General features: G+C 32.8%; 1 protein-coding gene across 1 annotated transcript; it reads right to left on the bottom strand.

The window, feature by feature from the left end:
• Positions 1-18,971: 18,971 nt before the first annotated feature.
• LOC145575397 (uncharacterized) lies at positions 18,972-20,027 on the bottom strand. Its single transcript, XM_081633274.1, has 3 exons — positions 19,913-20,027; positions 19,407-19,804; positions 18,972-19,256 (listed from the first exon to the last, which is right to left on the bottom strand). Exons 1-3 carry the CDS (start codon positions 20,025-20,027, stop codon positions 18,972-18,974), a joined length of 798 nt encoding a protein of 265 aa, XP_081489400.1.
• Positions 20,028-23,380: the final 3,353 nt, after the last annotated feature.

Here is a 23,380-nt window from a genome sequence, read left to right on the forward strand (position 1 = left end):
TTTTCATACCAAAATAATAAAATAAAATAAAAAAATCCCGAAATAAATAATGCCTCAAATATTAAAAATACAATTTAGAGTTCATATAAAATTTGGATAATAAAAGGGCTACGCGAGGAAGAAAAATTAAATTATTATTATTAGATAGATAGACTATTTTCGAAAATTGATACTAATGATAAAATAGTTGATCAGAATTTTAATTAAATCAAATAAAAAATCATGATGACATCATTTATAGTTTTGGAGGGAAAATTTTTAATGACGATATGACATGTGTTTAGTTTTAGGAAAGGATGATGTAAGCGGTTGCTATTTTAGTATTAGTTATAGATAGATAGATTTTTACCAAACTTAGATTATTGTTGTTACTTAATTGAAATTATTTTTATGTGTGTCAAAAAAAAAAAGTGAAATTAAACCCTAGATTGTGAAATTATTTTTGTGCTTTTTTTTTTTTTTTGAAACAAAGCTGCGAATATCATTAAAGAAATCAATTTCCGCTAAAGTTGTTAGGCTTTGAGGAAAAGGACCGAGCGAAACAAACTCATTACAACCTCTAGCATCCCATCTTGCTATGTGCTAGAGTATTACCCGCGCGCTTGACATGAGAAAAAGAAAATAAACTAAAACAGGAAAATAATTTGATAATGTCTTCATAAATCATGTAAACAGGAGAGTAGCCCACTGATCTCTTAGTTACTGCCCTCACCACGTTAAATGCATCTGTCTCAAGTTGCACATGAACAAACCCCAGCTTTCTCGTAATCACCAGGCCAAAATAGCATGCTGCAGCTTCAGCTACCTCCACCCCCAACCAGCAGGTTCTCGACGATCAGCAGCTGCAATGACAGCCCCCAACTCATCCCTTTTTGTGCTTCTTATTTATGGGTTCTCTTTTTTTCTTATGTTAACTTCACCTTTTATCAAAACCTTTATAAGAGTAATATTGGTAATTTTTTTAAAATAATACTCCGTATCAACTTTTAAATATAATTGGTTATTTACAAAAATATTAAAAATTAAAAAAAAAAATTAATAAATATACACACTACTTCGATGTGAATTCTAATAAATAAATGAACAATTATTTTTATTAGGGAAAAAATATGAATACTTCCTTGAAGTAGATTAAAATATGTCGTTTGTCAAAAAGATTAAAATGTGTCACAAATTATTTTAATATTTTCTACTATAGTCATAAATGTTTGTGTGGAAAGATATATATCAATTCTTTTTTATTTAAAGTAATTATCTTTGTTAACTTATACTTCGAATAAGAAATTATTTTTGTATCAGATTTATACTATAATTAATTTTTTTTAAAAAAAAAACTTAAGGACACACCAGGAGATAACACGTGTCATTGCTGGTGTGACTTTTAGTATATAGTTATTGATTGATTGATAATCATAAGTGAAATCATTTATAAGTATTTAAATTAAATATATCCTACAGTCAAAAACCTTAAAACAGTGGCAGATCTAGGATTTTCAACAAAGGGGGGCACCAATATCTACCAACATAAAAAGTATAGATGAAAAAAAAAATCTATTCATAGAGTTAAATTTATAATGTAATAAAAAATTCAATCATAACAAAGTTTTACTTAAAAAGTTACAATTGTTCTCATCAAGTTTTCATATTTTGGAATCGGTTTACGATAGCGTCTATGTTTACATTCAAAAATAAATCTTTTTCTAAGCTAGTAACCAAACCATCATTCAACAACTGATCTCTCATGCTATTGCGCAAGTTGCTTTTAATTTGAGTCATTCATGAAAAAACTCTTTCAACACTTTTTGTCGCCACAGGGAGAAGCAACACTAACTAAAAAAGCAAGTATACTATCGGGTGAGTTTCATTCTTTTGTGTCTCAACAAGTTTCATGGAAAGCTCATTTAGGTTCTTTAAATTCAAAAATCTCTCATCACTTCTTATACCCACAATAAAAATTTTAAGTGAATTTTCCATAAGAGAAATTTCAACACTTGAAAATTCATTGGGATAAAATTCAGCAAGTCGGATTAATTTGTTAATGTCAAAAGAAGAAAATTGGTTGATGAGATTGAAGCAAGACATACATATAAGTAATTCCTTTCTTACCTCATCAAATCGATAATCAAGTTCTTGCTATTGTAGATCAATGACACTTAGAAAAACTTCAACTCGAAAATGGTGAAGATTAGTCACTTGTGGCCTACCACCACAAAATTGCCGTCTCCCTGGGACAACATACTTTATTTCCCTCCATGTTAGGAATTCCAATGTCATACTTAACCATAAATGTGGTTACTTTTTCCATGTGAGAATCTCAACCATCATCTCGTAACTCTTGTAAATTTTTCTTAGTTACATCAACCATTGTCATTGCATTCACAATATCCTAATTATTTTTTGCAATGCCATGTTCAACTCATTTGTAATAGAAAATATATTCTTCATCAATTGTGCCTGATAAGTCTCTTTTATACTTTTGTTTTGACTAGTGCGGTTGTACGCGCGCGTTGCGCGCGCACCGTGTTGTGAATAGAATTTAAGAATCTATTAGCGAGTTGTATAAATAAATTACTTGATTTAGCTTTTTAAAGTTTTTGTATGAATTTATAAATTATTATAAGAAATGTATAAGATAATCTATTTTATAATAAAAAAATTATTTACATCACACACGATTGAGAAGTCTTTTAAAAGAAGAATGGGTTCCATGTAATTAAGTTATTATATATGTATTACCTTGATTCACCTATCATGATTAGTATTATTGAATATGAGGAAGGAAATTATTTTTGATATTTTTGACCAAAGAACCTTATGTAGTGATATTGTTAAAAAGCATGCGGAATATTGACTAAGTATAATTTGAGGAACTTTTACTTTTAGGAATTAGTTATGTCTAAATAAATATGTATGAAATGCTATTATTATGAATTAAGATTTTCATTAACATATTTTTTTAATATTCTTGACCAAAGAATCTTATGTAGTGATATTTGTAAAAAGCATAATGTATAATTTGAGGAACCTTAAATTTTAGAAATTAATTATGTCTAAGTAAATAAGTGTGAAATACTATTAACTAAGATAATTTGACTTAGGCAGCAATTGCAAGACATTATTATATATTTGGTTTGCATGGCATACATGAGCCTAATAATTTTGTGGATTTAGTGCTAGTTATTATATAAATAATTAAACTTATTGTTTGGAGTACACAATTGAAACAAGTATGTATTAAGCATGAATTGAGTAAAAATGTTTGTTTAGTGTATTACTTTAAAGTCAACTGGGATTTTGTTATATAAATCAGATTTATTATTCACTTAGCAACTATGTCCTGTACTATTTTAAGGTTGATTTTATTAAACTTATACACTGATAATTCTGCTCAGTAGATTTTGAATTAAAGATTGCTATATTTGTATGATATTGGAAAGTAACTATAGTGCATGAAGAGGGATATAAGCTAATGTGGTATATGTGTGGATCATTATGACCTTTTGGAACTTATTTGACTTGCCATTATGACTGTGATGAAAATTGGGAAAAAATATTGAAACTAATTTTTGTTTCAGTTTTTGAAAATAGAATCTTATTCAAATCTTTTATTGTCAAAGCTATATTTAATTGCATTTAGTGTGATAAGAATTTCTGGCGTTGTTTTTATTGTATATATAGCACTCTTTGCTATCAAATACAAATGAGCTACTGAATTGTGATTAGAAGCTAAGTATATGGATATATATTAGTAATTTGTTTAGGAATTAGAATGGCTGAGTTTGCTCCTACGTTTACTGTCCGCTATGAGGCCCATCAGGAAGAGAAACTGATATGAGTTGTTAATGTATTGAATTATTGTTGTTGATGTGCTTGTAACAAATGTAGCTGATTTATGTGGTTTGGTAAGGCTATATTCTGTTTTTCTTTTGTTTGCTTATTACTAACTTAATATGTTCGTATTGTATTTTGCCAATGCATATTCATTTTCAGCGCATTCCTGATGAATTTAGAGATATGTTATATGATGGTTTCCAAGGTGTTGACCTCCTAGTGCATGGTTACTCTAGAATTTGGGAAGCTACTATGGCACATGAAGAAGAAGGAGATGATTAGATAACTATTTTAGAAGGTGGCTGGATTGATTTTGTTAGAGATAATGAGATAAGCACTGGTGATGGTTTAAAGTTTACATATACAAGGAATAGCTCTTTCACGGTCCAGATTTTAACGCCAACAGGAAGCAAAAACACACAAGGATTTGGAGTTGGCAAGGATAATTGCAGTTCGAGTAAGAGACGTGGGCGCAGACTTCCCTATCATGGTAGCTCAGAAAAAATGACTGAAACAAATTCATGGATCGATGAGCTTGCACATAATTGTCGTGAGCCACATTTCAAATTTATTTTTACTCCAGCCTATCTCAAGAAAAAAACAATTGTATGTGTTGATACTAAGTATTCATTGTGTTAATGTATATTTTTTGTGGTGTAAACTCTTTGTTTAGTTGAAATAATTCTGTTTATTTTGATGTCATTGTTTGCAGAATGTCCCTCTTGACTTTGCAAACAACTGGTTAAGTGAATTTGGTGATTCAACTAATGTATTACTCTAGAATTTTGACACACAATTTGATGTTAAGCTGAGAGTTATGAAGAAGGATGATGTCATCACCAAATGTGAACTACAAAGCGGCGTGAAGGAATTCATTGCTCGGTATAATGTTCAAAAGGATGAGGGTGCACTAATTAAGTATCGAAAAGGATATCCTGCAATCTTTGATATAGATCTAGTGTTGGTGTAGGTCATTGAAGATAATATGTTATTTAAGCTTAATGTAATAGGTCCTAACATTGCATTTAAAAAGGACATAATAAGAATTGTGAAATAGGTAGAGCTTAATTTAAGTTCCTGTATTGGCACTCTTTCTATGATTATCTGATTTACTATGCTATTTCAAATTACATATCTTCTTATGTTTTAGATTTACAATGTTGCTCAGTTTTATCCATTAGTTTGTCTCATCCAATCACAATGCTTAGACTCAATTATAACTTCTACTGAACACCTTTATTCTGTATAGTGTCATAGTTGCTTTGGATTAAATGTGCTTTCATGGTGTGTTGTTTAAGCATCTTTTATTTAGCTAGATAGGCTTGATAACTAAAGGCTGGTATGAATGACCTGCATGCTATACATATATGAACTGTTTAATGCTATCACATGTATACTGAAGAGTGCAAATTATTGTACATAAGTTTTTATGAAGAGTTCCTTAATATTGTGCTATATATGTAAGTTATTATAAGACACTTGTAATTAACCACCGGGTAATATATTGTAGCACTCTTGGCTTATATAGAAGAAAAGTAAAGTGCTAGAAATTTCATATTCTACTTGCATACATTATTCAAAAAAATATCTTGCTGTGAAAGAAGTAGCTCTGTGACTATGAAAAGTAAGGGTGAAGAGAAGGTTGATAGCAGTGTTCAGTGTGAATTAGCCAAACACATCAGTCTAGAAGTGGTGGAGGAACGTGTTACCTATCTTGAATAGAAGGTGGAAGAGCTAAAAGCTGTTGTGTCTGCTCTTTGTTTTGGTGAACCAGAAGATAAGAAACCTAGTTCTAAGAGAGGATGTTCCGTTAACCTTGCTGAAACTGAGGCAAAACAGAAACCCGAGGAAGGAACCAACACTTTTGCTGCTAAGCCTAGTCTTCATGGCATTGAGATTCATCATCACTCTAGTCCATCATACTCACCCGGAAGTGATGCCTCATATGGTGGTTCATTCCAAGGTTGAGAGTACTTCTAAGGCTACATTTGTCTAGAATATGTATTGTGTTTCTTTTATGGCTGTAAGGTGTTCTAGCTTTCTTGATTCACTTGTCTAATTTAGTGTAATTTTGTCAAAAGATATTATGATTGTAAGGTTTGCTAGTTATCCTAGTGTATTGTTTGTTAAGTGCTTAGTTAGTGTGATCTAATGTGATCAATTGTTGATGTTATTGTTTATCTATGAACCTTGAATGAGTTCTTATTTATGCATCTTTGAGTAAGTATTGTCTTGGTTGTATCTTATTTAATTATGATTTAATTTATCATAGCTTCTGGTCAATGAATACATAAGCAACCATCAAAACATAATCTTTGAATAAGTACTAATACCTACTGTAAATAGTAAAGTACCATCAAAATTTAAGCAACACTTCAATTCAATATCCATGCATCAAAAGCTATTCATTTCAAATCAACCAAGAAGATAAATCAACTTTCATTCATTTCATTTCAATAACATAAAGTATAAGCAACTTACCACATCCATAAATTTAAATACATTATCTTCCAATCAAGTCAACAAAATAGTCACCATTCGTAGCAATTCACAAAATATAACCCCTTGCTTGCACATTACTAAAAGTTTTCTTAAAAACTATTCAGATAATCAATAATAACATTAACATGACTAACAAATTTTATCAAAGTTGCTTGCAGTGTGCCAATAACCATCCGAATCAGTCGAAGCCTCTGACCCGTAATTGTTTTCATAGCCCATCCTCTCGTCCCCACTATCATTGCCAGTAAACCAATACTCTTGATGATCATCTGCAGCATCAAAATCCTCTTCCTCAAAATGATCTTTCTGGTCTTCATCTTGCACCTCAACCTCATCCTCAACATCTTCATCTGCAGCACCACCCTCATGATCATCATCATCTCCTTCCTCTACATTATCTTCCACACTCTCGTCTTGATTTACTTCCTCCATCTCAAAGTCACCACCAACAATCTCATTTTGTGCTACAGATCCTCTATCAACTCCACTACTACCCCTCTGCTGTACAGGGTTACCCCTGCTACATCATTCTCAGCCACAGTGCTGCCCCTGTCCTCCTCAATAAGTCTGTCTATTCCAACAGCGGACCCAATTCCTCCATGGACAAGCCATTTTCTTCTAGTGTTTTCATTTAATTGCCAAAAAAGCTGAGCAATTTGCTGCTCTCGAAGCCTCTGCAATTGGCTAGACAGAACCCTTGCTTCCTGTAATTTAATGTATATGCTGCTCTTATGCTAGCCAATTCTTCTCTCTTCATTTTCTCCTGTTCTGCAATTGCATCCATCTCATTGTAACGCACACCAAGCTGCGCCTTGAGATCTTGCACTGCCTGTTGTTGGCCATGTTTCACTGAGACAATAAAATAGGAGATTACTAATTAAAAAAAGAAGAAAAAAAACACAACTGTTCATAGAGAAATTGATGAAAAATTAGAGAAAATGGACAATAAAAAAAATTCACATGGCAATTTTGTAGCTCTCAAAATAATTTAATAAGAAAGAGAAATGAAAAGAAATGAAGAGTCAGAGAAATGAAAAGGAAATGTTTGGAAGAAGACTAAAAGTTTTTAAAAATTTTAAAACATATTAATCAGCATTCACACAAGGAAGGTAATAATAAATAAAAGTAAAATGAAACTACTGTGTTGTATTAATATACAATGCACAAAAATTAAAAACATATTAATCAGCATTCACATAAGGAAGGTAATACATTTGGGATCATTTCCGCAAAGTCTTACTACTTTGGCGAAATTAGACCTTTAATTTTAATAAAGCATTGCTACCTATTTCTTTCAAAAAAAAAAAAAATATACATTGCACAATTAGTCATGTTGTAACACCCCAATAATTCTCTCTTTAAACTTGTGAGGACCCTGAACAATATTCAAGAGAATTACTGGCGTGCTACCGCCACGTGTTCAAACGTTGAGGCTTTATCAGAAAATAGCAGCGGAAAAACTAAATCAGTTATAAATAAGTTTCAAAACCAACGAATGAAACCAAATTAAGTCATACAACTTGGAACCATTAAGGCCCTTATTCAAAACCCAATAAAAGTAGTAAGTGATTAAATTCAATGTTCAAATAAATTCAAACCCAAAAGAAATAGTGTCGAATAAAATCGAATTAAAATAAATTCAAACTTGCAAAAGAAATAAAATGCAAACAACCAACTCTCTACTCAAGATCCCACAACCCTGATGAATGCTGCATGTGTAAGAACCTGTGATAATTCTGCTCCCCAATATTACAAGTGTAAAAATTGGATCGTCACAGGGTCATTGAAAGGCGAAGGCCATGACCAAAGAAAGACACACAAAGCACGCAATCAGCAAAGCTGAGTACATACAAGCTGCAAAATAAATTAAGAAATCCATAACATGCTACCAATAATCAATCATCATGCATCATTAAATTATAGACTCAACACACGACTCAACTATTTATATTGCTAAGACTCCATTAATTAATAATAGGTAAATCATTATTTTTATTCATTGGATTACGCAATAGACAAGGTTGTCCAACCCATGCTCCATTTGGAACATCAATAAAAGAAAAACCCCATGCCTCCTTTCGGAAACATCAATAAACATCCAACGACCACAGGCGCGACTCCGTGACCGTAGTTAGTATGAGATCTCACCTAACTCCTAGTTTTGAAAAATATTTGAAATAAGAGACTCGTAGATCAGACGGCCTCGAGAAAAGTACACGGCTAATACCCCATGTACCCCAACCCCTGATTGTCATTACTCCAGAAGTGCACCAATCCAGAGTTTTATTGCTCATCCATCTTGCACTTTACGTGATTTACAGGTTTAGACTTGGTGATGACTCATATGCATAACAATACAATCAATCCAATATCAATTCAATCAAGTAAAACAACTTTTCAATTTCAATTCTTGATTTATTAGTGGCAAGCAACATTTATTATTTATTCCTTTACTACCTCGGTGTATAAACACCTTGAGTGCATAAGGCACCCCAAAACCTCAACCTCGTCTTAGAAGACTTAAATTCTTTCTTTACTCATCCTGCTTGCATAATCATGAATGAGTAATAAATTAATCATTACACCAATCATATACCTTTGCCTCTAAGCGCACCTTGCATAATTAGAGCACAAATAATACTTGCAATATAAAATAGTGCACGTCATACGAAATTCACAATGTATAACCAAACAATTTAACTCAGTCATCCCTATACATGATACTAAGTTCTCGATCCGTCGTCCTTAAACATGCACCTAAAAGAAAGGTTTCGTAACTTGTACGTACCTTGAGCAAACGAATTAGTATGCCACTTTACTAACTAGAAATCACCTTCAATAAACTCCTCTCCTAAGCCAAATAATAACATCTCAATCAATACCCAATCAATCAAATTTACAGCAATACTAACTTACTTTAAAACATTCAAAATCCAAATCAAACAACACTTTAAAACCTTCCCTTTTGTTAAACTTAAAGGCTTATATATAGTTCTTTAAATTTTCTTCGTAAAAACCTTAAAATACACTCTTATACATGAAATTACAGCAAGTTCAAAGTCTAATAAAAATCTAAAAATTATATAAAAACCCCTAAAAATCTCCCTTTTAATAGGTAATCACACCCTTTTATTAAAATCACAATTATACTACTTTAAATAAAATTCTAGCATTTTAAACTAATCGAAAACCACTTCAAAACTTCATCAAAATACATCTTTATACTTGAGTTATCCATAGAAAAATTAAATTATCTCTTACCCTTTAAACTCAAGGATAAAATTTTAAAAAAACTTCGTTAAAAACCAAAAACTGCCCGAAAATCATATTTAGAGGCTGAATTTGGCCACGAGAGGGTGGTACTCACTACCAAAGGTAGTGAATCTTTCTTAAAACGTTGTTTCCACATGGAAAACACTACTTTTTTGTCAAAATCGGATGAGTTTGGAACCTGATCGGGATTAAAACGGGATTAATATTAACGAACGGAAATCTAAAAATTAAAACACGAATCTATGTGTTCAAAATAATCTGGAATTAAGTTAAACTAATCAGTAGTTATAATCACCAAAATTTCAAAACATCATTACTATAAAATCCCTAAATCCATTGTTCATAAAAACCCTAAAATCATGATTTTCAATAAATTGAAACCCTAGGTTTATAATTCATAAAATATGAAATTTATAACATAAATATAATCTGAAATTTATAATCTTTATACCATTAAAATATAATTTGATACTAAAAATATAATCTTTATACTAAAATCAAAACCCAAAACAATTAAATTAACATTAAGCAAAATAATGAAACAAAGGAAGATGAAAATAAGACTAACCTTTTTGTGTGGGAAATTTTTGGAGATTCATGGGGTATTTATAAGAGAGAATTATTGTAGGGTAAAAAGAAAGATTGGGCCTCATAAAAATAATGGGTCGATTAAGTAAACAAATGGGTTAGGCTTGTGTGATTGGACATAAATTGTAGAATAAAGGTGCATAAAATAATTTGTTCAAATAATTTTCGACCCAGATTAATAATTTGAAACTTTTGAAATTAAATTATGAAAAATAACAAATAAATATTACAAATAAAATAAATTTTCATTTATAAAATATTTAAAAATACGGGGGATTACACATGTACAAGTGTCAAATTAAGAAAATAAAATGTAAATATTGTTTTTTCAACAAAAAAAAAATGTAGCTAATTGGACAACTGTGGAATACTAATATTGTTATTTATATACTATTGAAACTTGCATCAATCATAACATTCATAACTTGAATTTAATTGTTCATTAGCAAAATTAAAGACATTCAATGTTATTGACTTAGCAAGACTTAATAATAATTGTATTTCATATAGAATAGTATAAAATAAACTATTAAAAAAAATGATGGATGAATATATGATTTTGTTAGGTAAGTTTATAATATTTTTGTGCAAAATAATGGGCCAATTGATTGGGTTTGACTTAGTTATTTCATGGGCAACCTTATAATGAGCATAAAAAGATTGATTGTGTAAGTTGTAGTTATTGAATTACTTAAGTTATTTGGTCATGGGTTATTTGAGTTATTATTGATTGAGTAATTCCTTAAGTAACCCCTCGAGTAATCCTTGACCAAACCCTTCGAGTAATCTCTCAAGTAACCCTTGATTGGATAACCTCTCAACTAAAGCATGACTGAACTTTCAAGTAACCCATAACCGTGTAACATTTGACTAAACTCATTATGTAACCCATGACCGAATTACTCGAGTAACCCTTGACCGAGAAACTTGAATAACCCGTAACCGAGTAACTCGAGTAACCGATGACCGAGTAACCTCTAACTAAGAGTCTCAAGTAATTCTTGATCGAGTAATTTGAGTTACCTTGACCAAATAACCTCTCAAGTAACCCTTGATTAAGTGAACCCTCGAGTATCCTCTATCTGAGCCCATTAAGTAATCCCTAACCGAGTAATTCGAGTAATACCTAACTGAATAGCTCGGATAATCCCTAACAAAAAAAAAAAACTCAGATAACTTTTGTCGCATGGCGTAATCTGTTGCACCAAATAATTCGGTTACTCTTGATAGATAATTGACATGCCGATCACATATGTCCAATACATAGTATGAGATCCACTTTATTTAAGTACATATAAAAAAATTACTCCGTTCTCTTTTTTTTTTCCTGGTGGAAAATTACTCCGTACTTCTATTTACTATTCTATGCATATCATTTTTTCATCCATATTTTTCATTTACTATTTATTTATTTATTTATTCAGATATTTTACATAAAATATACGAATGAGATTTAGCATTATACATGATAATTTTCAAAAGTACAAATGAAATATCATGCTATTATAATCAAGTTATTTTAAATCATGCTATTGAAATATGGTTTTATAATTGTTGAGAATTATCTTCGAGGATTACTACTTAAAACCTTAATTTCCTTTAAAAAGAAAAAAAAATGATTGTCTAAAAGTCTCGGGTTAAATTATTACACGCTTTTAATATAGTTAGTATTTCGTACTTAACAAATATGAAAGAAATTTGTTTATAATTTTGGAAATATTCTTATATAGTACTTATATATAGCAAGAATTGGATTATTAGATTTCCTAAATTGAAGTGATTCTTCGAACAACGTGCGTTGTGTGAAATAATGCAACCCTTCCTCTTCTGCATGCTAGCAGAGACATTCGAAAAGACATAAATGTAAAGTGACGGTTTGATGTTGTATAAAAAAGAAAGATACTTTTGATTGAGACAATCCCAAAACCTTTCTCTGTACTTTTCTTGCAAGCTTGAAACCCCTTTCTTCTACATTAAAAGTTAATAACCTAAGTTTTGCCATGGCTGGAAATGGTGACAAGCCTTCAATGTCAGTTTGGTACCGAGATTACTTAGTCAAAAGGAAAGAGCATCTTCGGGGTCAATTTACGACATTCACTGAAATCCGTTTAGATGCAACACGGAAAATGGACATGCTAATGGAAGAAATGGATGAGATTAATAAACAATTAGCAAATTGTGGGAAGGTTGATGAGAGCAAAAGCAATGGAAAGAGGCCTAAAAGTGGTAGCAATTGTGATTCTGCTATTCAAGTTGATAGTGAAAGTGATGATGATGCAATCAGACGAAGGAAAATGCCGCGCTTTAGAGGTGAGTCATCTAAAAGCAGAGGTGAACCTAGTAATGCTGGAGAGGTTCTGGGTGTTGGCGTTGAGGGAGGCGAGGCTGATATGGAAATCAGCGATGGAGAGGTTGAAAAGAAAGAGGTTATTCATTCAACGGTTGTTGTTTAGGCTGAACAAGTGCAGTAACAACCTGCAATTCCTGAATAAAACGATAGTTTGGTGGAGAAGGGGCAGAAACAACCTCAACTTGATGAGGAGGAGGAGGAAGACGAAGAGGAGAAGGAGGAAGACGAGGGAGACCAACAAAATGAACTTGAGTTAGAACCCGGGGAATGGGATGCTAGCTCCGAAGAGGATGTAGGTCGCCCATACCATTATCACTCCCCTGAAGTTTCTAATGATGACAATGGTGCTTATGGATTTAATTCTGATTAATTAATTTGATTAAGCTGTATAATGTTTAAGTAGTATATCTATGTAAGGGCCATTTAGATGTTGAAAGTAGTGGTACATTTGGCCTTTATCTATTTTGACAAAAGTTTTTGTATGTAAGGATTAAAAGCTTATAATTAAGTAGGTTGTAATGATTGCATTTTGGCTGAACTTGGTAGATTATATAAATATTTTGTATGAATTTTAAAGATTTGAAGGTTATATAAATATTTTGGTTTTAATTGTTGGATTATTTTGTATTGTGCTTTTTATGCATTATATGAATGCTTAGTAGATGGAATTGTAGATGGAATTTATTAGCAAGAGTGGTTCGTACTAACCAACAATGTGAATAATTAAAGTTAAATAATAGTGAAATTTTGAGTTGGTCCTACTAGCAATAGGAATATCTTGAACATTATGTGTTGTTTTGTTTTAATGTACTAAATAATTAAGCGTTGATGTATTGTATAAATAAACAAAACTCAAAACTTAATCAAAAAGTGTTAGTAATGATAATAAGAAACTATAAATAAAGACAAAAGACTTAGCTTTTGAGATAATCACACAAACTCAGCTAGGATGGTTAGGTAGATGTAAATTTGTTTGTAAGTTAAAGTAACTAAATTAAGTCATTGTAGTTATATTGGTTTGTATTTATTATAAGTTTTTTATTATTTGAACTTTAAATAGATGCATGAATGCTAACTATTGTTTGGATAGTAACTTTTCTGAATATTCTTTATATTTTAAATTGTTTTAATGCACTGCATAATTTAATATCAGTATATTACATGTTAAGCAACCTTTTGAGTTGGTAGGAAATATACTGAAATTGTAGCTAATAAAGCTACTAAAGTTAAGATGTTGGCTTTAGTATCCTGTATAATGGTATGGTTTTGCTTTTCTGTGGAGTGTAAACTTGTGTAAGTGTTGTCTAAATTGTGTGTTACTGGAATACAAAGAAATGTGCAGAGACTGTGATTGATAATAAGTATGCAGTTGAAAGCTTGTGTTTTATCTCCTGGATAATAAGCTGGTGTGGTTATTTTTTTTGTAGATATTAAATGTGTGGAAAATATTGACCAGCGTGTGATGCTTTTCCAGCAAGTGTTAACTTTTTTCTATAGTTTCATTTAGTTTAAATTGGCCTTTCTTGGTTGGTTTCACAAAAGCATACTGAACATCTTATTTGCTATCCTAGTTCTACATCTTAAGATGGCAGAAGAGAATAAATTCCCATGCCTTAGGCAACATCCTTCATGCTATAAGCGCACTGTAAAAGATAGGCTACTAGAGCTCAAATATAGAGAAACTCATTTGCAAGGCCAGCTATCTAATGCAAGGGGTTTTTGCTTAGATGTAAAAAAAATGGTCAATATAGAGATGCAGTTGCATGTAGTAGAAAATGAGATATCTGAATTAAGGAGCTTGAAATAAGGAAAAAAGAAGAAGCAAAGTTTTCTGGAAAATTTTGATAAGATTGCTCTTTTGGGTAATTCAAATTAATTCCCAATATGCAGAGGTAAAATGACTGAGGAAGCTATGTTAGCTAAAAATGTTGAGGGACAATTAGCAACTAATCATAGTGAAGCTGATGTGCTGGCTAAAGGTGATAGAGATGAAGATCATAAAGCAACAAGTGTTGGCTACTGGTTCTAGTAAAGTTGTTGTACCACATCTCTAATTAAGTATATGAGTTCCTGTAGATTTAACAATGAAAGATTTCATGGAGATCGTTGAAATGATTAAATCAATAGACAAAGATCTTGTTTAACATTTAAATTAGAATATGTGATTATATTAAGGTGACATCAGAATAATGTTATGTTTACATGTTATGGAATGTGATGAGCTAAGTAAGTTTGTAGTATTGGTAAATTATTTGGGATAGTGTGTTGTAATGGATAATTATGAGCAAATCTTGCAGCACATTATAAGCATATTAGTTTTAGAGACATTGGTATTGAGCTGGTATTTGATAGATTTGCATTCTTACTATGTAAGGGTGGAAGTATTATCAGCACTTTATAAATAACAAAAAGCGATAAATTCACTATAAAGGTAATGCATAACTGGCTTACTATGCAGTGCATTTGTTAAAGACACATAATATAAATAAATATTAAGAGTGCCAATATATATTACTTCAAACTCACATCATTTAGTACACAACAAACATAATAACATTAAGATCAGATACTTATAAGCATGTAGAAGCTACCTACCAAGTTCCAAAATATGACATAGTAGCAATGTTAGTGTAGCTTAGAATTACATAACACTGAAGAAAGGTTTAAAGATATGAAATAGGCGCTAAGAATATAACATTGTTGCAAAAGGTGTCCAGTAGGAACACATCCAAAAGGACTATATAGTCGTACGTAAGAAACTGTGTTCCTACCAGAAGCCGAAGCATAAGCAGCTACAACTTCACTAAGTAAAAACTGATTTCACAACCCACTTAAGATAGCCAACCCTCTTAATTGCACCAGTTGGGCCTACTTCAAGCTTAAGTGGTTTTTCTTTTAATCTAGCAGCTATATTTTCAAATTTAGGCCACTCTGTCATCTACATAGCAAAAGACAGTACATTAGTTTAGAGATGACCTGCAAAGCTAATTAAGTTTGCAATGCAAAGTAGTTGGTACATGCTTAAGCATTAATTAAAGACTTTACCTTCTTCTGTGCGAGTTCTATGTCTTTAAGGCCAAGCAATGTTTCACATTGCTTTCCATATGCAGTCATGCAGATACTACCAGTGTCATCAATTGCAGTGAAGCTAATACTAATCCTGAAAAGAAACATATTCAGCTACTGATATGAAGGATTGCAGAACAAATGCCTTATGCTTGGAATCATGTACCTCTTTTCTGCAGTGTATTGAGCATTGCATACGTCGCAATAGAATTTGACAGTCTACACATTATCACAATGTTTTCTATATCCACTGCATCCAATATAGGCATTAACATCTTCCTGTTTAGCATCCGGAATTGTAATCTCAATCCAATGGCGCTCATATGCAGTGGTTGTAGTAAACTGCAAGAGAATAAACATGTGTGAAAATGATCCATTGTAGATTAGGATGCTTTAAATAAATAAAGCAATGAATAATTACTGTTTTCTTATTCAGATCTTTAACAGTCATCATAATAGTTGAGTTGCTAGCCTCTTTGATAGTCAGCTGATGGCCCATGTGATCAGAAAGCCGATCCTGGTTCTCCAATATCCTGCACGAGATATGTTACTACTAAGAATTAAGTAGCCAAATAAGGTATACTTAAATCTGTAAAGTATAATAGCTCACCAAGCCTTTAATGCATTAACTTCTAGGCTATAGGATTAGGATCAATAGTTGTTGACATAGAGGATGCCAATGAGAAGCCTGGGTCATAAAATATGTGTTAAGGTATGAAATTAGTAGAATAACTAGTACAATAATGGGCAAAGAGAATCAAAACTAGTATGAGTAGCTGGCTGCAAGTGCCGGCAGCTGACTTTCATGAAAGATTCACACCAAGCTGATAGTTGAGCACAATCTTTAGTAGCAAGTTCTCCATACAGAGAAATGACAAGGCCATCACCAAGCCTGTAGATGTGGCAAGTTATTATCATAATAAATGATAAAATAAAAACCATTTAATATATATATATAACTACATATATATATATATATATATATATATATATATATATATATATATATATATATATATATGTATATGTATATGTATTGGTGTAAACTAACTTTTAGGGTGGAACTTCAGCAATAGAAATGTAGTTTGGCAAAACAGGACTAGTATTAGGATTCAGGGACTGAATTGTAGTTGATCCTCCAAACGACAAATAGTAGTCACCTTCCTTGTAGCGATACATTGCATTAGTGTTTCTTATAGGTGCATCTGCTATAATATACTCCTTCTCATGTTCTAATCTATTCTGAAAATTCTCAATTTCATCATCAAATAAAGTGCCTCTGATTTTGTTACCCTATATGTATAGCAAGAATAAAATCAGATTGAATTTAGTTTTAACTGTTAAAATAAGCACTGAATCATCATAGCAATGTACCTCATCATCTTCAAAGACAAGTTTCTAGTAAGCCTTTTTGTTTTCTGGGTATTTTGCAGGAGACTTTTCTTTGACTTTAACTTTAATCTTGTATTTCTTGGTTTTGGGAGTTAGCTTGTCTAAAGGAACATATTGAGGCTTCATCTAATACAGGAGCATGTAAAAAATAGTATTAGAAGATGGTTGTCATTGTTGAATGGTACATAGGTCATGGTAAATCAGTAAGGAACACATTGATGCACTACTCACAAGTCTAAGACAATAACATCATAAACTAATAAAAAGTTTTTCTAAAGTCAGTATATATAAACAAGATGCATAATGCATTTAATACAATATAGGCAACCATAAGTGCATCTACCCTACAGTAGCCAACAACATAGAAAGCCCCCAAATAGATCTACTATACTGAAGCACATTAAATATGACATGTTATTAGATGCAAGCTGAATTAGAAAGTATAGGTAAGCTGTATTATGGTCATCAGTAAGCAGTCACATACTAATTTACAAATATGTTTCATATTGTAAGGTACAACAACAACCACACATATTAAGATATGACAGTAAATAAGATTTAACACAGCATGCTAATAAATACAAATTAGCATTAAATCAGTAACTTCAGAATATAAGAATACAACCATTAATGCACTTACCTTAGTAGTTGATTATCAGGGAGAATAATCTGCAAAGAAGTTCAACTTTAAAACAGAATTCAGGTGCACGTTTTAGTCGAGGAAAGTAATCTTTATATAGAACAAGATAAACCTTAAAACTGGATTATTTCTATAGCTGTAGCATTTTGATTGGCTAGAAAAGTAAAGCTGTGCAATGTCCACTGGATATAAGAATGTATACATTTTACCTAGATAATAGTAAGTTTTTCATAGTTCAAGATGCATAATGACATAAGTAACCCAGCTGTAAGTAACTTTATTGAGACATATGACTAATGTGACTTTGACTTTTGTATTGACATATGAAAATACAATAAAAAAATCCTTTTTTTTTGTCTGCTTTCTTTTTCATTTTTTCATTACAAAACAACATAGAAATGCATTACTTATTCAGCTTAATTATTTACTATAATATACTATTTGTATTTTAATGTTGTGAATACATAGTAGTGTATTAAACTAAGCTGGCTAAATATTATATTAACCTTTCAATTTAGATATATATATATAATGAGCAAATTCAGAAAGCATATACACATTATCTTAAGATGTGGCATATTTAAGTAGCCTGGCTATTCTAGCTACTGTAGAAATCTCTAAAATATGTAACATTTTTTTAAAGGAAATTTAAGCATCACAATTATAACTTGTTCAAGCCAATGTCCTAACGAAACAGGACACTTTTACAAGTCGACCTTTAGAGTGGTTGCAAAATCACAAAGTAAGATTAAGTCAATATATCAAACAAAATAATAATAAACAAAGTAAACTGTTTCAATTTATGCGTTTTAAAGCAGTGATGATAAACTTAAGTTTACCTAGTAGATAACATTTAAATGATATTAGCTAGTCGAAGCACATCATATGTCACAATATTCTTAACACTTGATTCGGGAACAGTAACTGGTGGTTGAGGTGTATACACATTAACCATATTAGATCTCTTGGCACGTGAAAGAGCAATATATAGCTGCCCATGAGAGAAGCATGGGTGTGGAAGGTATACTAATACTCGATTCAGTGTCTGACCTTGAGACTTGTTTACTGTCATAGCAAAGCTTAATTTCAGTGGAAATCGCTTACGTTCAAACTGGAAGGGATACTTAGAAGAAGCTGAAGGCCTTAAGTTCACCTGAGGTACAAAATAGAATGTGCCTTTATAACGTCCTAACGATATCTCACATATAATAGAATTAGGAAGGAACCGCCTACAAATAAGGCGAGTTCCATTACACATGCCTTTAGAGGGTGCTAGATTGCGCAGTAAAATAACAGGATTGCCTATTTTCAACGCAAGTTTGTGAGGACTCATGCCCCCGGGTAGAGTGAATTCAAGAACTCGGTAGGGTATAGTGTGCAGCTATCATCAAGCACCGAGCCATAACTCTCATATGTAGTAGATATGCCAGGAAACATGCCAATCATATGATCATTTATGATATTAACATCCTCATTCATAGGTGTGATGATTTCTCGTTCATTAAATATGCTGCTATCAAATCCCGGAACATTAATTTTAGGGAATATTGTTACAGCCAATGTAGAAACAACATCCTCATTCGGAGCATAATATCTAATAATATGCTGTGCCAGCTAAACATAAGAATTTTCAATTGACTGTAACTGCCCATTGCCAAGAGCAAGAAGGAAAGATGAATACATAGGGTCTTCTTTTGCTCTGATGTTTTCTGTCAATCGGAATTTGATCAAAAGAGGCCAAATGTAGGAGCTAACTACACTTACACCAACAACCTCTTTTTGCGTTCGACGAGGCAGGATAGGCAAGACCTGACTAAAATCTCCTCCATAAACAATGACCTTTCCACCAAAAGGCTTGTCAGGATCACAGAGATCCTGTAGTAATAGATCTAAAGACTTAATATTCTCTCTACGCGCCATAGAAGCTTCATCCCAAATGATAATAGCAGTTTCTTTTAAAGCAGCCAAGCTTCTATGCTTAGGAACATCACAAGTAAGGGATGTCTCTGAATCCAGTGGTATTTTAAATCTAGAATGTGTTGTCTTGCCAGAAGGAATGTTAGAAGCTACTATTCCTGATGTTGCTATTGGCAAGACTATTTTCCCTGATAAGCGCACCTCAGCATACAAGGCATTATACAAGAAAGTTTTCCCAGTTCCACCTGGCCCATCCACAAAAAAAAATCCAGGCTTGCCATTTTTGATATAATACATAATGCTGTTAAATGCACTTACCTGAGCTGCATTTAGCTTGCCTCAATAATCAAGACATTCTGGAGGAATAGGTGCTTCTAGAGCATATGCAATATCTTTTGTAACACGAATTCTATAATCTGTTTCATCTATCAAATGGCCCAACCCAAAATTTTCCAATGACTTTCCCATGGATTCTAAGCTGCTTTCCACCTCCCTCACAGTTTATTTCATAACCTTAGACTGGCAGCTAGGATATTTATGCTTGAAATCTTTAGCCAAGGAACTATAAAAGCGAACCCAAAGCATGTTCGGATTACTTGGCTGGCAAAATATGAGCAGTGTTGCAAATAATTGCCGCATTGCTGAAGGCATCTGTGCCTCTGCTGCCTCTTCCAAACAGGCAGTAGTGGCATTGTCTTCCTGAAACAGGCCTTGTTTGATTGCATCTTCTTGAAAAGTAGAGTATAAAACTCCATTAACAGTCCTCACATGTTCGAATGACACAGGACTCACAACCTTACCAAGTAACAAGCGCAAAAAGAAACTTTCTCCTTCTGCAAGAATCACAAAGGCCATCTGTCCTCAACATTTTTCTTTGTAACTTCTTTTAACCCAGACCTTATGGATGCTATCCCACCTGTAATCTGCAATCATTTCAGTATACCAGAGACCTGTACCCCCGGGAATGCGTGCATTTAAGCTAAAAAATTTCTGTTAAAGCAGTTTTGCTTCTTTTGTCATTCTGAATTACTGAATCAAGATTTTCATAAGACCTTAGGTAAATAGTTTGCATATTGGGCAAGTGCACTGGTAACACCATAACAGAATGAGTCATTTCAAACAGATCAAAACCAAATATTCTCCAAGCTACTTCACATGGAGAAACCCATCGACCAGCTTGAAAATTCTCAATCTCATCAACACCCTGATTATTTTCCCCAACAATATTAAAAGAAACATGATCATGGCCCTTATAAACATATTTATAAAGGTATTTCACCGCTTGAATAGTAAAACACACTTCAACATTTAGATGGCAGTCAAACAATAACGATAAGTATGGATTATAAGGAATAACCCATCGGTTATCAAGGGTAGCACCACGTATCCTTACATGTTCTCCTGTGTTCCGCCTCTTATTCAATGGAAAGGCATCTTCATTAGTAGTGGTCTCTTCTAGATAGGACTTAGGATAGTTATATTTACAGACAACTTCATCTCCAATTTTCCTTTTCATGCATCCACAATCAGGATTTAAACTACCACAAGGACCATGCATCACGTGCCTTAAAATGATTTTGCGCAATTCTGGAGAATTGACTGAAGGAATTTCTGCACTGACAAACTTATCATAATCTGAAGGACTTGTAAGTTTATACCCATGTTCTAAAATAATGAGAAAGTGAGCATGTGGCAGACCTCTTTTTTGGAATTCAACAACATAAACCATGGTTGCCACCTTCCCAAACACCTTATCTTCCACTATTTGTTTTTTCAAAGCAATTAACTTGGCTCTGAACACACGAGCAATAACATCTGGACGATCAGCTGCAACTTCTCCCTCAGCAAGCTCAGCTGTTATTTCTGGCCATCTAGAATTGCACGTCATAGTAACAAAGAGATATGGCTTGCCAAATCGCTGCACAAGAGCCATAGAATTTAAGTATCGCCTCTTCATATCACGAGGTCCACCTATAAAGGTTGGTGGCAAAATAACTCGTCGACCAATATTGCTAGCAGTTTTCTCCCCATCTTCAATAGTATCCAAAATCCCCTGATACAAATCTGCTCGTATCGTTTGCTGGTTTCTTCTGAAAAAATCAAGCCTTGTGTTTTCAATTTTGACATACATATCAATAATGTATTGTTAAAAGCATCGGCCTCCACGACGAAGCATATTCCCTGGCCTAATCTATATCTTGTAGGCATAATATTCTCTTGGAGAAATATGCCTTTTAGAGCTCCTTGAAGAGTCTGCTGCACCTGTTTGCAAAATTAGGATGTCAAATAAGGCTTCATATGCAGCATTCCAACTATAGTATATTCAATTAGCAAAGCAATTTGTCTGCGACTAAATACTTACATTTTGATTCTTCTTCTATGAAACCCTCCTCTAAATGAACAGCACACGAAGCAATAGGGCTAACATCCATTAAGGCTTCTTGCTGTGAATTCCTATAAATTTTCTATATACCTTGACTCCACCCACACTTACCATATGGAAATAAAAGAGGATATTGTAAGGGATCACAACATCCATAATAGTGATATATCCGATGTTGCTTATTGGATTTGCCTACTATAACAATATATGGACTACTGTAATCACTGGAAGACATGCTGTCCGGCCATATAGCCGCCACTTCATCAGTTAATGGTGCATTATACACTCGCTGATCTAATACTGTGCTTTGATTAATAGCTATTTGTGTAGTATGAGTTATGGTCAACTTTCTTAATGATCTAAAAAACCGAGCATAAGGGTTTGCACTTGTGACCCGTATAAAAAATGTCTACTATGTCTCTTCTAACCTCAGGAAAAGTTTTTGTTCTGTGTGTAGCCTCAAACTGTGCATCATAAAAATAAAGCTGCAAGTACTTAGGCTTTTCATTTTCTGGTAACAAATCAAGCAAGTTGTGATAAATCTGACCATGCAGTTAGAAAACATAAATTCCCTTGTAAGTCTTCGCATTATAATCGCCTCAAGGAGAGCAAAATGCAAATAATTGTTGTACATCCGAGAATATTGTCTAAAATGCAATGCATCCTCATCTTGAGATGTAAAGAGCCGATGAAGTTCAGCAGGAAAGTCATTTGTAGCAATCCGAATACTTCCATTCCCACAACAAAAGTGGAGCCATTCATACTGAAATTTCTTAGCTCCACACTTAAGACAGTAATGTGCAGACTCCATCTGTAAAGGAGCTGGTGGAAGTGGCTGACCAATAACAGTAGCCGGTTCTTCTGCTTAGCATCACTTTTAAATTCATAAACTATCTAATAAACATGGAACAGTAATAGGAATAATTAACTAACCTATGCTTACCCTTCTTTTTTGGAGCTGGAGGTTTTGGTAGCTTTGCCTTAGGCTGTGAATTTTTCTTGCTATTCCTACGCACACCCTGCGCACTACTTTCACCTACTACACTGAACACACAAACATAGCACAAAGAAATAAAGCAAAGCATGATTATATTCTACAAGGAGAGCCAACATAAAATGAAGCTATCCCAACCTAACTGAATTTATTCTTGAAAGTCTTTCTATCCGCTCTAAATAAGTAACAGCAATAATCGTTCCCTCTGTTTTAAAAAAAAAGGTTAAATACCACAAACAGATCATAACATATTCAAAATCATAATGAGAACAACATGCTTACTGTCTTTTTTCGGAGAAAGTTGTTTATGAAATGTCTTTGGCATTCCCTTAGTCTGGCCACTGATCTTACGTGCTTGCTTTGCACTATTGTCAACAATGGCACTTAATTCAAAACCATAAACTATTAATATGCTAACAACTAAGAGACAAACCACACTCTTAA

This window comes from Chenopodium album, chromosome 13 (genome assembly GCF_948465745.1).
Source record: "Chenopodium album chromosome 13, dcCheAlbu1.1, whole genome shotgun sequence".
NCBI lineage: Eukaryota > Viridiplantae > Streptophyta > Magnoliopsida > Caryophyllales > Amaranthaceae > Chenopodium > Chenopodium album.

Excerpts from the sequence above, each read along its gene's own strand:
- LOC145575397 (XM_081633274.1), bottom strand. The coding sequence starts at position 20,027 with ATGGGAAAGTCATTGGAAAATTTTGGGTTGGGCCATTTGATAGATGAA. Across the intron at positions 19,805-19,912 it reads AGCACCTATTCCTCCAGAAT|GTGGAACTGGGAAAACTTTC; the intron begins GTCTTGATTATT and ends TGGATGGGCCAG. Across the intron at positions 19,257-19,406 it reads CGCAAAAAGAGGTTGTTGGT|CTGGCACAGCATATTATTAG; the intron begins GTAAGTGTAGTT and ends TCTTATGTTTAG.